Here is a 14,761-nt window from a genome sequence, read left to right as displayed (position 1 = left end):
AGAAAAGTATTTGGCCAAGCAAAAACATTTGGAAAAGGCATTTGATAGGGTTCCCCGAAGAGTGCTGTGGTGGGCAATGCGGGTGGTTGGGGTGCCTGAATGGATTGTCAAACTGGTACAAGCCATGTACAGTGATGCAAAGAGTCGGGTGCGGGTCAACAACTCACTCAGTGAAGAGTTCGAGGTGAAGGCTGGGGTCCATCAAGGATCTGTTTTGAGCCTCCTGTTGTTTATAATTGTGTTAGAGGTCTTATCAAGAGAGTTTCGGGTTGGTTGTCCTTGGGAGATGCTTTATGCGGATGACCTGGTCATAATCGCAGAATCCTTGGATGAACTACTTGAGAAGCTGAACCACTGGAAGGTTGGTCTTGAGGAAAAGGGCCTGAAAGTCAACATGGGGAAGACCAAAGTCATGATGTCTGGTAATGACCTAAACACACTGTGAATCTCTGGAAAATACCCTTGTGGTGTGTGCAGAAAAGGGGTTGACCAGAATTCAATTTTCTGTAGTGGTTGCAAAATGTGGGTACACAAGATGTTCTGGGCAGCATGGTGGTGTAGTGGTTAGCACTGTCGCCTCACAGCAAGAAGGTCCGGGTTCGAGCCCCGTGGCCGACAAGTGCCTTTCTGTGTGGAGTTTGCATGTTCTCCCCGTGTCCGTGTGGGTTTCCTCTGGGTGCTCCGGTTTCCCCCATAGTCCAAAGACATGCAGGTTAGGTTAACTGGTGACTTTAAATTGACCGTAGGTGTGAATGGTTGTCTGTGTCTATGTGTCAGCCCTGTGATGACCTGGCGACTTGTCCAGGGTGAACCCCGCCTTTCACCCGTAGTCAGCTGGGATAGGCTCCAGCTTGCCTGTGACCCTGTAGAACAGGATAAAGCAGCTAGAGATAATGAGATGTGATGAGACAAGATGTTCTGGTGTGCAGGGGAGGTTAGTTGAAAACCCAGATTACAAGTATCAGCGTTGTCTCGGAGGAGCTCGGCTGATTGATGCAAGACCATGCAGTGAGGTAATGTTGGAAGGTAGCAAACTAGAGGTCGTCGATAGCTTCATATACCTTGGTGATGGTATCTGCCCAGCAGATGGTTGTGAACTGGCAACAATTTTTAGAACTCATTGGGCTTGGGGAAAGTTTAGAGAGCTGCTGCCATTGTTAATCTGCAAAGCTGTCTCACTTCATACCTGTGGTCAACTATACAGCAGTTGTGTGCGTAGCACCATGTTATACGGTTCTGAATATTGGGCACTCCGAAGAGATAACCAAAAACGGCTTGAGCATAATGAAAGAGCCATGCTTTTATGGATGTGCAATGTCAAAAGAGGAACACGAATTAGCACGTCTTCTCTTTTGCGGATGCTGAACCTCCATCGCCTTGACACTGTCCTCAGATGCAATTGTCTCCACTGGTTTGGACACATCCAATGCAGTAATTCTTGGATCAACAGATGTACTACTTTGGAAGTTGAAGGAGTGAACAACCATGGCTGACCTCGAAAAAGCTGGAAAGAATCTGTCTGTGCTGACTTGAAGCTATGGAATATTGCAGAGGAGGCAACTCAAGACCATGCTGAATGGAGAGCTCTGCTGAAGACTGCTAGTCATACACATGTCTGATGTGTCAACTGACTCAAAACGGATAGTGAGTGATATATAGTTTTGGCAGTAAGACAACCCAGTGTGAGTATGCAAGCTTGGTTTTAATACTGTGGTGTTTTAAGATAGTAACAGTTCTGGATAAAAATAGAGTGTGATGTTCAGTATTCAGTTCAGGCTGTGTCTCTCTATTGTGTGGTTCAGCGGCACTGTAACCTTTTCTATTTGAGAAAGTGACAGTGATTGTTTTCACTGTGGCAAGGGCACTCGGGTAAGGGGGAAGTGAACATCAGGTCAAATATAATTTAGTGATGTTAAAGGGTATGTTCTGTGAGAGTGTGGATAGATCTCACCGTTATTCACTTTAATGCTTTCCTGTCTCTCAGTTCTCCTCCTGCCTAGCAGAAATATCAAATAGTCTGTTTTTCATTGTATTTATCTCAAATATATGTCTTTAATGAGGAGGAAAAACTATAATATAAAACAAAAACTGGAAAATATTGAATAAAACTTGAGAAGATAAATACAACAACCTGAGACCATAAAACAAAATCTTTGAGAACATCAAACAAGAATATGAGACCTTAAAACAATAATGTGAGAATGTTAGATGAAAATTTGAAAACATATAGCAAAAGCTGAGAATGTGAAACTCAAGAGAGCATAAAATAAAAACATGAGAACAACAATAACAAAAAAACCCCATGAGAACATAATAAGTGATAATATGTACTTTTAAGAACGTGAATCAAAATTTTAAAACAAAAAAAAATGATGTAAAACTGTCACAAAATTGTAGAGGGGGTGGGCACAAGTGCAGATTTAGTTTATTATGAGTGAAAACACACGTAACACAAATACTCAAAAATAAAATGAAGATCAGTGAAGCAAGGCAGCAACATTAACATGACATGAATTTGGCTACAATGATAACTGAAAGTGACAGATAAACGACAAATGCTAGACAGACGCTGTGTCAAAAATCACTCACTACTCACTGTATAGTGGACTATATAATGAGTTTGCCATTTTCTAGTGCTGTCCGAATGTATAGTGAGAACTATTACACCCTATATAGTGGACTCATAGTATTCCACAATGCATCATGGACAGTAGTGTACAGCTGATGGTCACTAACCAAGCAATATATCCCATCATGCATTGTGGTCGCGCTGAAGGAAAAATGGCAGACGACAGAGAGGAGCACCCAGTGCAGCAATGAGAGAATAAATATCTATCTATCTATCTATCTATCTATCTATCTATCTATCTATCTATCTATGTATATATATATATATATATATATATATATATATATATATATTGCATGTGTCACGTTTAAAAAAAAAAGTCTAATTCAAGTACAATTAAAAATAGTAAGAGAATAGAAAATAAGCTAAAATAGAATAAGAAAGCTAATATAAAAGAATAAAAGTTACAGTGCAGAGCAAGGAATTAATCAAAAGCCTCAAATTTGATTTAATAAAAGGCAGCAGCAAAGAAGAAAGTATTCAGCCTTGATTTAAAAGAACTGAAAAATGCAGCAGATACAAAGTACTTTGTATTTATTAATGTGGGAAATACGCTCAGTATAATATGGATTTATCACAAAAATGCATGCATGTATTTATTATTTTGAAACTTACCAGCCGACTGATCTGGCACGTTTTAATTGTAATGTAAATTACGACAGTAATGACGTAAATAACGGCGCGGCGGAGTAGTGTCCGAAAGTGTTTTTACATTTTACTAATGAACTCACTATATAGTCCTCTATATAGTAATTCTCTATATAGTGAGTAGGGAGTAGTGAACGAGTGAGAGATTTCGGACACAGCTACCATGTGTGAATTAACATAAATGTGAATCAGGTGCAAACAGTAGTCATGTGACATGAGTGCTGTGATCATGTGACGTGCACTGGATGATGGGAGTCGTAGTCCTGCACTGTATTCGGAGCAACCATGACACTAAGATTTGAAAACATACACTGAAAATTTGAGAACATAAAATAAACATTCCATGATATAGAAGTGAAACTTGAGGACATAAAATTAAAAACTAAACTTATATTAAACAAAACAAAAAACAGAGTATGTAACAAAAACTTGAAAATATTCAGTAATATTCTGGGTTTTGGTGTGGAAAGGATAGGTCTTTGGTATGTTTGTTTAAAAAAAAAATAAAGATGGCAAATTTAACCCAGAAACAGCTGAACATTTATATTTGACATTTGAGGAAGATTTATAAAGTATAAATAATAATAAAATTCAGACGAATGCAGATCAGAGAGGAGGAATGTCAGAGGAGCGGAGTGTGTAGGAGGACTGAGGAGATGGTTGAGTGTGTGTAGGCGTGTTAAGGATCAGTGAGAATCTTCTGGAATCAGGAATTTGGTGTGTGTTGTGTTACCTGTTTGTGTGCATGGTCGTATGAGTTAATGTGATTGTCAAACTCCTGATGTTTGTAGTATTGTTTATCACACAGCTGGCAGTAGAAATTAGCCTTCAGGTCCTCCAGAGCTTTGGCTAAAGTTTTCTCCTTTTCCGCATAATCCTGAAACACACACACACACACACACACACACACACACACACACACACACAGTTCATAAGGTTGCATAACACTAACAAGTCCTACAATACACTAAGCATAAATGTTCAGAAATGGTCCAGGAGGCAACAGCATCATGAAAACACCTTTCTGTTTTATCCAGCATTAACTTTTTCAGCAGTTTGTGCTCCAATAGCTCTTCTGTGGGATTGGACCATATGGGCTAGCCTTCACACCCCATGTGAATCATTGAGCCTTTGACACCTGTGACCCTGTCGCCAGTTCACCGGTTGTCCTTCTTTGGACCACTTTTGTTCAGTACTAACCACTGCATACCGGGAACACCCCACAAGATGTGCCATTTTAGAGATGTTCAGACCCAGTCATCTCACATCACAATTTGTTCCTTATCAAAGTCACTCAGATCCTTACACTTGCCCATTTTCCCTGCTTCCAACACATCAACTTCAAGAACTGACTGTTCTCTTGCTGCCTAATATATCCCACCCTTCAACAGGTGCCATTGTAATGAGATAATCAATCCTATTCTATCCACATTCACTGGATATGAGCAATCGTGCACTCTGATTGGCTACTCTACTACTAGGCTATCAGCTCATATACCATGAGTAGAGAAAAACAAAATGGTGGAGCGTGTTGCTGAACCAACCGAGGATGAAATAAAAACTCTACTCAAAAACAAAACCCCAAAAATTATCAAGTATTTAAAAGAAACAGAAATAGCAAAAAGAATATAGTGTCATCCCCCCTCCCCCCAATATCTCCTGTTCCACACTCCAGCCCAGTTGGTGGCAGTAATGCACCTTTAAGTTGGTTTGCCAACCACCAAAAAAAAACCCAAAAGAAGAAGAAAACCACAAAAATACAAAAAAAGCAACAAAATATGGAATAAAAGTATTTGATGGTAAGAACATATGTTTATTTTTCAATAATAATAATAATTATTATTATTTCATTTTTCACAAATTGCTTCTGTCATTTCGCCAGTTTGTTTACATTCTAAGCGGGAATGATACTGTCGGACATTTTGTATAAAGTTTGCATTTATACAAAGCTTTTATTTGGGGGAAGCCATGCCCTAATGGTTAGAGAAACAACTTTTGGGACCAAAAGGTCACTGGTTCAGTTCTCTGAACTAGCAGGATTGGCTCAAGGCCAATTTATGCTGACAACCCATTCCTCGCAGATAGTATCGCAGACAGTGTCTGCGTAGCCCCCCCCCTTCGTAGACGCTCTGTGCGCACCTCCCAAAAATTGTGACCACCACAGAAGCCTCGCAGACAGCGTCGCAGACAAGAGGGCTTTGATTGGTCCACTCTACATCCGCTGTACACGCACTTCCGCTTCCCTACTTTCCCGGTTTGGTTTGTTTTCACGACCGGCATTTTTAAAAACACGAGCGAAGATGGAGCAGCATGAAGAGCGGTTGATCGAGGAAGTGAGGAAGTACGTACATCTATACGACTCCAGTTCTAGTCATTAAAAAAAAAAAAGTTCTAGTCATTATAAGTAACTGGAGGATAAACACTCCACTAACCACACCCACCAACTACTCCTAGCGACTTCGCGCCCCCTTGCGTTGTGGCGGTGAATAACATCACGCACGCCTATTACTCGCCGCTCAACGATAAATTACAACTGTCTGCGAAAAGCTATCTGCGAAAGCCTTGTCGCAAGAGCATGCAAAGGCCTTCAGCATACTTGAGCAAGGCACCTAACCCCCAACCTCTCTGGCAAGTGTGGTGGTGTACCTTGTGTCAGATTAGCCAAAGAAAAACTGATGATGTGATTATCAGTTCAGGCAAGAACCTGGCCATAGTGATATGTTTTATTTATGAAATTTGCAAAAACTTAAAATAAAAATGCTCATCAGCTCATGTACAACTCGATTTCATGGAATAACTGTTAATTATTCTTGTCACATGTCAGTGATTTTAATGTTATGGCTGATCAGTGTAGTTTGTAATGAAAATTGTTGCAACATTGCCACAACTGTTCGTAAAGCACCTATACACAGAAATAAGAATGCAGTTTACTCTTAAGAGAAAAGATACGTAACTTTGTTTACAGCTGACTCGGACGTTATATCAAAGCAGTCCTTATAACAGCTCATGTGTTCTGGAATAATAATGTTTATCATGCTTATGTCTTTTCATGAAGGCCTTATGTAATTGTCCATTAGATTAACACAAATGCATTTTAACTTCTGCCACTTTAAAATATTTATCTCTGAAGCAGGGACTTCCTGTTCTGCTCTCTTTGCCTTAACCATACCCCTGACATCAAGTTAAATCCCATCAACTAGTTGTGTTCTTTTTTTAATGGAATTTTTGCGGTTTTATCCATTTGTTTCTGATAGCTTGTGTTTTTCCTCTTTTTTCTTGTTTCCCTACTGCTGCTGTTGTAGTTTTTTTTCCAGTATTGATCACATTTTTGACCTTCATCATGGATTTGCCAGTGTTTATGTCTGACTGAATAAAGAATGTGCATTTACATCAAAATAGATCTCACGTCCTATCGATGCAGGACCATGGATGTAGTTTCTTTTCAGGCTATGAGCTGTATTCTGGCCTTGTGTATACAAATGTATTTACTGCTCTAATTTGAAAGAAAGATTATTTTACAAATGAACAGCATTTGTGAAAATATTTACTCCCACGAAAATGCAAAAAATGATTTGTTAATGTCACATGACCATGCCATCACAGTAGGTGTCCATAGTCTATCATAAACACCTCAAGAGTAATGTTAAGCTCCGAATGTGGAAAAAATGCCAACAGACTGAGAGTTGTAAAATTAAAGATAACAAAGACAAGCATGTTCTCTAGGGTCTGATCATAAATCTGGGGAGTCAGTGTGGTTCATAGCGCCGGAGTGGTGAATTCAGGAGCAGTATGGCACTGATCAGATTCTGACTCCTCCACATGAGGGTGTAATAATCACATAAAGAGAAATTAAACTGCCAACATGTTGTCAAATTAGAAAAATTACAGAGCACAAAGTAAGAACATCATCAGCAGCCATGATGGTATGAGTCTGAGAACCTTCATAACACATGCTAAAAATCTGCTCATTTACTGCTGCTTCATTTCTTGTTTTTATACTTTCCCTCTATTTGCTTTTAAGTTTTATGCCCATTGATGAAGTTTGTCTTTTTTAAATCTTGTTTATGCCTTCTCCTACAATAACCATATCTGGAGATTTAGACTTATTTTAATGAAATATAAATTCCCAACAATTACATTTTATAATGTATATACAAATACATATACATTACAACAATAATATAGATTATTCTATCCACATTCACTGGATATGAGCAATTGTGCACTCTGATTGGCTACTCTACTACTAGGATATCAGCTCATTTACCGTGAGTAGAGAAAAACAAAATGGCGGCACGTGTTGCTGAACCAACCAAGGATGAAATAAAAACTCGACTTGAAAACAAAATCCCAAAAATTACAAAAAAAAAGAAACAAAATATGGAATAAAAATATTTGTTGGTAAGAACGTCTCATCTCATTATCTCTAGCCGCTTTATCCTTCTACAGGGTCGCAGGCGAGCTGGATCCTATCCCAGCTGACTACGGGCGAAAGGCGGGGTACACCCTGGACAAGTCGCCAGGTCATCACAGGGCTGACACATAGACACAGACAACCATTCACACTCACATTCACACCTACGCTCAATTTAGAGTCACCAGTTAACCTAACCTGCATGTCTTTGGACTGTGGGGGAAACCGGAGCACCCGGAGGAAACCCACGCGGACACGGGGAGAACATGCAAACTCCACACAGAAAGGCCCTCGCCGGCCCCGGGGCTCGAACCCAGGACCTTCTTGCTGTGAGGCGACAGCGCTAACCACTACACCACCGTGCCGCCTGGTAAGAACGTATCTTTTTATTTTTTCAAGAATTATTATTATCGCATTTTTCACAAACTGCTCCTGTCATTTCACCGGTTTGTTTACATTCTAAGTGGAAATTATTTTGTTGGACGTTTTGTATAAAGTTTTTATTTATCAAATTTGCAAAAGAATAAAAATAAAAATGCTCTGTTTCTCAAAATCCAGTGAATGTGGATAGAATAAAACACTTATTCCACTCAATCTCATTGTACATGGATTATAGACAACTCGGTGCTATGCGCCTCGTCAGCTATCAGCTCATGTACGACTCGATTTTGTGGAATAACTGTTAAATATACAATAGTGTGTGTAAAATGGCTTTCCTGACCAAAAATTCTACGGTATTTGTAGCATTACTGTTTCTCACTGTAAGAGAGAGACAGAGACAGAGAGAGAAATTAAAAATAGCAAATTCTCATTCTTAGTTTAAAATAACTTTATTAAATCTTTATTGGATAATTTGATTGATTTTTGACAGCAAATTTAAAATCATCCATTAATATAAACAAAATGTAGGCCTTAATGTAGTGTTTAAAAGTATTTCAATAATAATAATAATAATAATAATAATAATAATAATGGTCTGTCTAGTTTAAAAATTCTCCTAAATTAGCTGTTACTCATTTCACCAGAAGCATTAAATACTGAATGTAAATAAATATAGAAGCATCTGATTTAAACACTCATGTTTTAACATCTATTTTATCAAAAAAGACATAACTCTTCTCAGTGAAAGTTTCTCCTGCTTGCTGTGACCTGCCTATAGTGTTTAGCGTTAGCATACAGCAGGGCGTCTCATTCAAACTTTCATCACTTAGTGAAAGTAGTTTAATGCTGATTATCTGAACATGATTATAAATTTGCACAGACACAACGCTTAAATTAACATTTAATCAAAAACCTTCATTTTTACTTTTACATTTTTGTCTTATTCACCCTCTCTTATCGTCTGTGCTCGACATGTCTGCATGTGGGAGTGTTTATAAACACACTCGAGCATTAATCACGCTGTTGCAGGTTGTAATCTGTGACTGTGTCTCGGATTCTTTTGTAAAAATCCAGTAAAAGTGAATTTACACGCAGATCGATGTCTCAGAGCAGATGAATTGTCTCAACAGCTACACAGCGTGTACAGTGTGATTTGTGTTGTGTGTGATGATAACCAGTACATGCACTTCTCACTTCTTTTTCATGTACAGGTATAATTCATTTTGGATGAATGTATGTGTTGAGATCTTTAAGAATAATGTTGCAGAAAACCTCGTAGAGCCTCAGATGTCCCAGTTTGACTGTTTATATACTTTATTAAATATTGATTTACAGTAAATCTTTGATAAACTTTTTGACTGCAGTCAGATTTTTATTTGATTATTATTTTATTGTAAATTGTCTTTTACTGCTCAGAATTTTCCTGGAGGAAAGAAATGATAGTGAGTAAAGCAGGATAAAAAACAAACAAAAAAAACCCCAAACAATTTATCGACATTTACAAAATCTTAAATCACCAGATACACAAAGAGCAGCTTTACATCTGGTCCTTTCCTGTGGTTTGAGTATCAGGATTAGATCTGGATCAGGTAAATGTGCTCAAAATCATTACAAACAAACAAAAACCTCATTAAATGCATTAAACATAAACTCATGCATTAAACAGAGATTACGTTTTAATCCATCACGTCATAAAGCACATGGTCAAGGGGTGACAGTGTGTGTGTGTGTGTGTGTGTGTGTGTGTGTGTGTGTTAGTTACTGAGTGATACAGTGAGGTGATTAAGCAGAATTACTTTTAGCACTCTGGGGTCAATTATTTTCCTATAACAGCACATCTACATGTGTTTTATTCCTCTTACACCACAGCAAATTAACAGTGATTGCAATTTTTATTTATTTATTAAAGAACAACACAACATTATTCCTATCTCTTTATAGTTACAATTAATGCTGTGGAATGTCAGAGAAACGACTTCCTATTCTCTCTTACGTCATAGCAGCTATAAACAGTTGTTCCCTCACCAGCCTGTGTTTTTTTTCTTTTTAAATTAATAAAAGAAAAAATGCTACTTGTCACAGATTGATTGATTGATTGATTGATTGATTTACTTTATTGATCCCAAGCTGGGAATTTGTTAGGTTATAGCAACAAGGTATCAGACATGTGAAAAGAAAAAAAAACACTGTTCAACATAAAATAGGATTTAGAGGGAAAAAAAGATCCCAAGAACAAGCTGACAATACAATATACAGATCAAAATGTAACGATAAAATATACATATACTTTGCGCATGTGAATGTGCATTAATAATAAAACAAGAATTGTGATGAATGAAGATAAAAACTGTGTAAGAGTGGCAGTACTGAACCGAAGATAAATAAATTAAAATCAAGAAGCCACAAAGCAGCATAAACTCCTCTGTCCTGAAGATGTCAGAAAACCTAATGTTACACTTTTACCTCTGACTGTTACAAAATACTAACACTGGAGACTCCTTCCACTCAGTTAATCAATGACACACATTTTTTAATAAGACAAAAAAAAAAAGCTGGGATGAATATGTTTCACCTTTTTTCTCTCGTTAAATCAGAATCAATCTTTCTGCGCTGCACGACAAGATCATCATATTAAACTGATATTATGCAAATGAACTGATGCTATTTACACTCCATATAACCAACAATATGCATATAAACCAAAGTTACACTGATGGAATGTTTATACTCATGCCTTTTTCCATCTTCTCTGAACATGAACACATTTACACATCGTTCAGCCTGGAGATGGAAAAGCAGCATATACACATAACACACATCTCTCGCTCAGATCTCCTGAGACGCTTTTTGTTTCCTGTAATTTCCTTCTTTTGCAAATGTCTGCACCTCCACACCTCAAAAAGAAAGAGAAAAATGTTTTCTCCTCTGCTGCCAGTTACTCCGATTGTTTCTTTCCTGAAGCGATGCTCTGCGAGTGGATAATAATTTACTTTCAGCATAATAAATTATCAAAGCAGCTTTTAATGATGCGATTATAAATGGCCCCATTCCAGCACGGCTATTAATGGAAGGGCCTTTAACATCGTTTCCGAAAATCGAACACTTGTTTGATGTCTGTGTTCTCCATTAACATTCAGATGCTTTCCATCTGCTCCTATAGTGTCTCTCAGCAGGGTCTCAAATGCAAGAAACACAATAAAACAAACTAAAGAATATTTTGACATGGAAATACAGGAAAAGAAAATGAAACACACATGGGAATTTACATAAAATTTACCCTGAGGAATTTAACAGATGTTGGAACAGTATGCAATATAATACATTATTATACATACAGGACACTTTTTCGATGGAATAAAAACATGTTCTATTCCCTTCCAGTGGGTTTCATTCATTTGGTTTGATAGCATGCAATATTGTTCGCATATTGCTTATCCTACGTGTATTACAGTGGATATAAAAAGTGTACACACCCCATTAAAATGATGTAAAAAAATGAGACCACGATAATTAATTTAAAAACTTTTCCCACCTTTAATGTGACCTATAACCTGTACAATTCAATTGAAAAAACAAACAAACAAACAAACAAACAAATCTGTTGGGGGGGGGGGAAATAAAATATGTACAATAAGCTGGTTGCATAAGTGTGCACACCCTTAAACTAATACTTTATTGAAGCACCATTTGACTTAATTACAGCATTCAGTCTTTTTGGGTTCACACCTGCCATCAATTAAAATGACTTTGATTAACCCCAAATAAAATCAGACATTTACTCCGTTGCATCCTCCAGCAAAAGCCAGGGTTCACAGAGAGCTTACAAAGCATCAAAGGGATCTCATTGTTGAAAGGTATCAGTCAGGAGAAGGGGACAAAAACATTTCCACCACATTAGATATACCATGGAGCACAGTGAAGACAGTCATCAAGAAGTGGAGAAAATATGTGACAACAGTGACATTACCGAGAACTGGACGTCCTTCCAAAATTGATGAAAAGACAAGATGAAAACTGGTCAGGGAGGCTGCCGAGAGGCCTACAGCAACACTGAAGGAGCTGCAGGAATTTCTGGCAAGTACTGGCTGTGTACTACAACCCCAATTCCAAAAAAGTTGGGACAAAGTACAAATTGTAAATAAAAACGGAATGCAATAATTTACAAATCTCAAAAACTGATATTGTATTCACAATAGAACATAGACAACATATCAAATGTCGAAAGTGAGACATTTTGAAATTTCATGCCAAATATTGGCTCATTTGAAATTTCATGACAGCAACACATCTCAAAAAAGTTGGGACAGGGGCAATAAGAGGCTGGAAAAGTTAAAGGTACAAAAAAGGAACAGCTGGAGGACCAAATTGCAACTCATTAGGTCAATTGGCAATAGGTCGTTAACATGACTGGGTATAAAAAGAGCATCTTGGAGTGGCAGCGGCTCTCAGAAGTAAAAATGGGAAGAGGATCACCAATCCCCCTAATTCTGCGCCGACAAATAGTGGAGCAATATCAGAAAGGAGTTCGACAGTGTAAAATTGCAAAGAGTTTGAACACATCATCATCTACAGTGCATAATATCATCAAAAGATTCAGAGAATCTGGAAGAATCTCTGTGCGTAAGGGTCAAGGCCGGAAAACCATACTTGGTGCCCGTGATCTTCGGGCCCTTAGACGGCACTGCATCACATACAGGCATGCTTCTGTATTGGAAATCACAAAATGGGCTCAGGAATATTTCCAGAGAACATTATCTGTGAACACAATTCACCGTGCCATCCGCCGTTGCCAGCTAAAACTCTATAGTTCAAAGAAGAAGCCGTATCTAAACATGATCCAGAAGCGCAGACGTCTTCTCTGGGCCAAGGCTCATTTAAAATGGACTGTGGCAAAGTGGAAAACTGTTCTGTGGTCAGACGAATCAAAATTTGAAGTTCTTTATGTAAATCAGGGACGCCGTGTCATTCGGACTAAAGAGGAGAAGGACGACCCAAGTTGTTATCAGCGCTCAGTTCAGAAGCCTGCATCTCTGATGGTATGGGGTTGCATTAGTGCGTATGGCATGGGCAGCTTACACATCTGGAAAGACACCATCAATGCTGAAAGGTATATCCAGGTTCTAGAGCAACATATGCTCCCATCCAGACGACGTCTCTTTCAGGGAAGACCTTGCATTTTCCAACATGACAATGCCAAACCACATACTGCATCAATTACAGCATCATGGCTGCGTAGAAGAAGGGTCCGGGTACTGAACTGGCCAGCCTGCAGTCCAGATCTTTCACCCATAGAAAACATTTGGCACATCATAAAATGGAAGATACGACAAAAAAGACAGAAGACAGTTGAGCAACTCGAATCCTACATTAGACAAGAATGGGTTAACATTCCTATCCCTAAACTTGAGCAACTTGTCTCCTCAGTCCCCAGACGTTTACAGACTGTTGTAAAGAGAAAAGGGGATGTCTCACAGTGGGAAACATGGCCTTGTCCCAACTTTTTTGAGATGTGTTGTTGTCATGAAATTTAAAATCACCTTATTTTTCTCTTTAAATGATACATTTTCTCAGGGCCCGTTTACACGAGGACGCTGTTGGATAAAAACGACTAAATATTTTATCAGAAGTGCCTTTCGTCTACATGGGGACGGCGTTTCCGAGGCTGAAAAACGGAAAAAATTGAAAACGCCTTCCAGAGTGGATAAGTTAAAAACAGCCCCTGTTGCATATCCGTCTAAACTACCCAATACGCGAAACTCTGCTCGGATCTGCTCACGTCGGGTACGCGTTTACGTCATACATATGTCATATACTGTACATGCCAGCCCGGGAAGTAAGAAAGTAAGTAAAAAAGTAAGAGCATGTCTGATTACATCGATCCAACGGACCTTCAAGCTGCTCTGGCAGCTTTAATAAACGTCCAGGAGTCCTTCGAACATCTATACCGAATCTGCACATATACCATTAATGAACAGAGGTGGGTATAGTACGCTCTTACTTTTTTACTTACTTTCTTACCATAGCCAGAGTAGTCAAAGTTTTCGCGGCGCAGATGTGCAGATCAGACAAGACGGAAGACGTTGCGCATGCGTGCAGACATAGCGGAGGTCTTTCACAGCACCACCTAGCCGCCTGGCATGCACATCCAATTGAATTCCACACATTTATGCGTCACCGTATAGACGCAGATTTCCTCCTTGAAAACGGTCGTGTAGACGCGGAAAAAAGTGAGAACGACAACGGACTTTTGCGTTTTTGTTTCAGACTGTCCCCGTGTAAAGTGGGCCTCAGTTTAAACATTTGATATGTCATCTATATTCTATTCTGAATAAAATATGGAACTTTGAAACTTCCACATCATTGCATTCCGTTTTTATTTACAATTTGTGCTTTGTCCTAACTTTTTTGGAATCGGGGTTGTACATGTGACAACAATCTCCTGTATTCTCCATATGTCTGGACTATGAGGTAGGGTCAAAGAAAGACATCCAGACCTGGCTAAATTTAGAAAAAAAAAATACATCAACTCTCCCAAAAGCATGTGGGAAAATGTGTTATGGTCTGATGAAACCACGGTTGAACTTTTTGGCCACAATTCCAAATGGTTATCAGGTCCGCGAGGGAGGCGGATGTATGTGCAGAAGTGTTCAGTTTAATACAGTGCAATATATACACAAAGTGCATAAAAC

The 14,761-nt window shown here is 38.6% G+C and overlaps 1 protein-coding gene across 1 annotated transcript in view; it reads right to left on the bottom strand.

The window, feature by feature from the left end:
- Positions 1–14,761, bottom strand: part of znf804a (zinc finger protein 804A) — a 193,184-nt gene that overhangs the window by 51,941 nt on the left and 126,482 nt on the right. Inside the window, exon 2 of the mRNA XM_060930608.1 lies at positions 4,011–4,154. Coding sequence (XP_060786591.1) covers positions 4,011–4,154 — 144 coding nt within the window. The remainder of the gene's footprint in view (positions 1–4,010; positions 4,155–14,761) is intronic.

The sequence above is a fragment of the Neoarius graeffei genome, chromosome 9 (assembly GCF_027579695.1).
Source record: "Neoarius graeffei isolate fNeoGra1 chromosome 9, fNeoGra1.pri, whole genome shotgun sequence".
NCBI lineage: Eukaryota > Metazoa > Chordata > Actinopteri > Siluriformes > Ariidae > Neoarius > Neoarius graeffei.
This window is presented reverse-complemented; position numbering and strand designations above follow the sequence as displayed.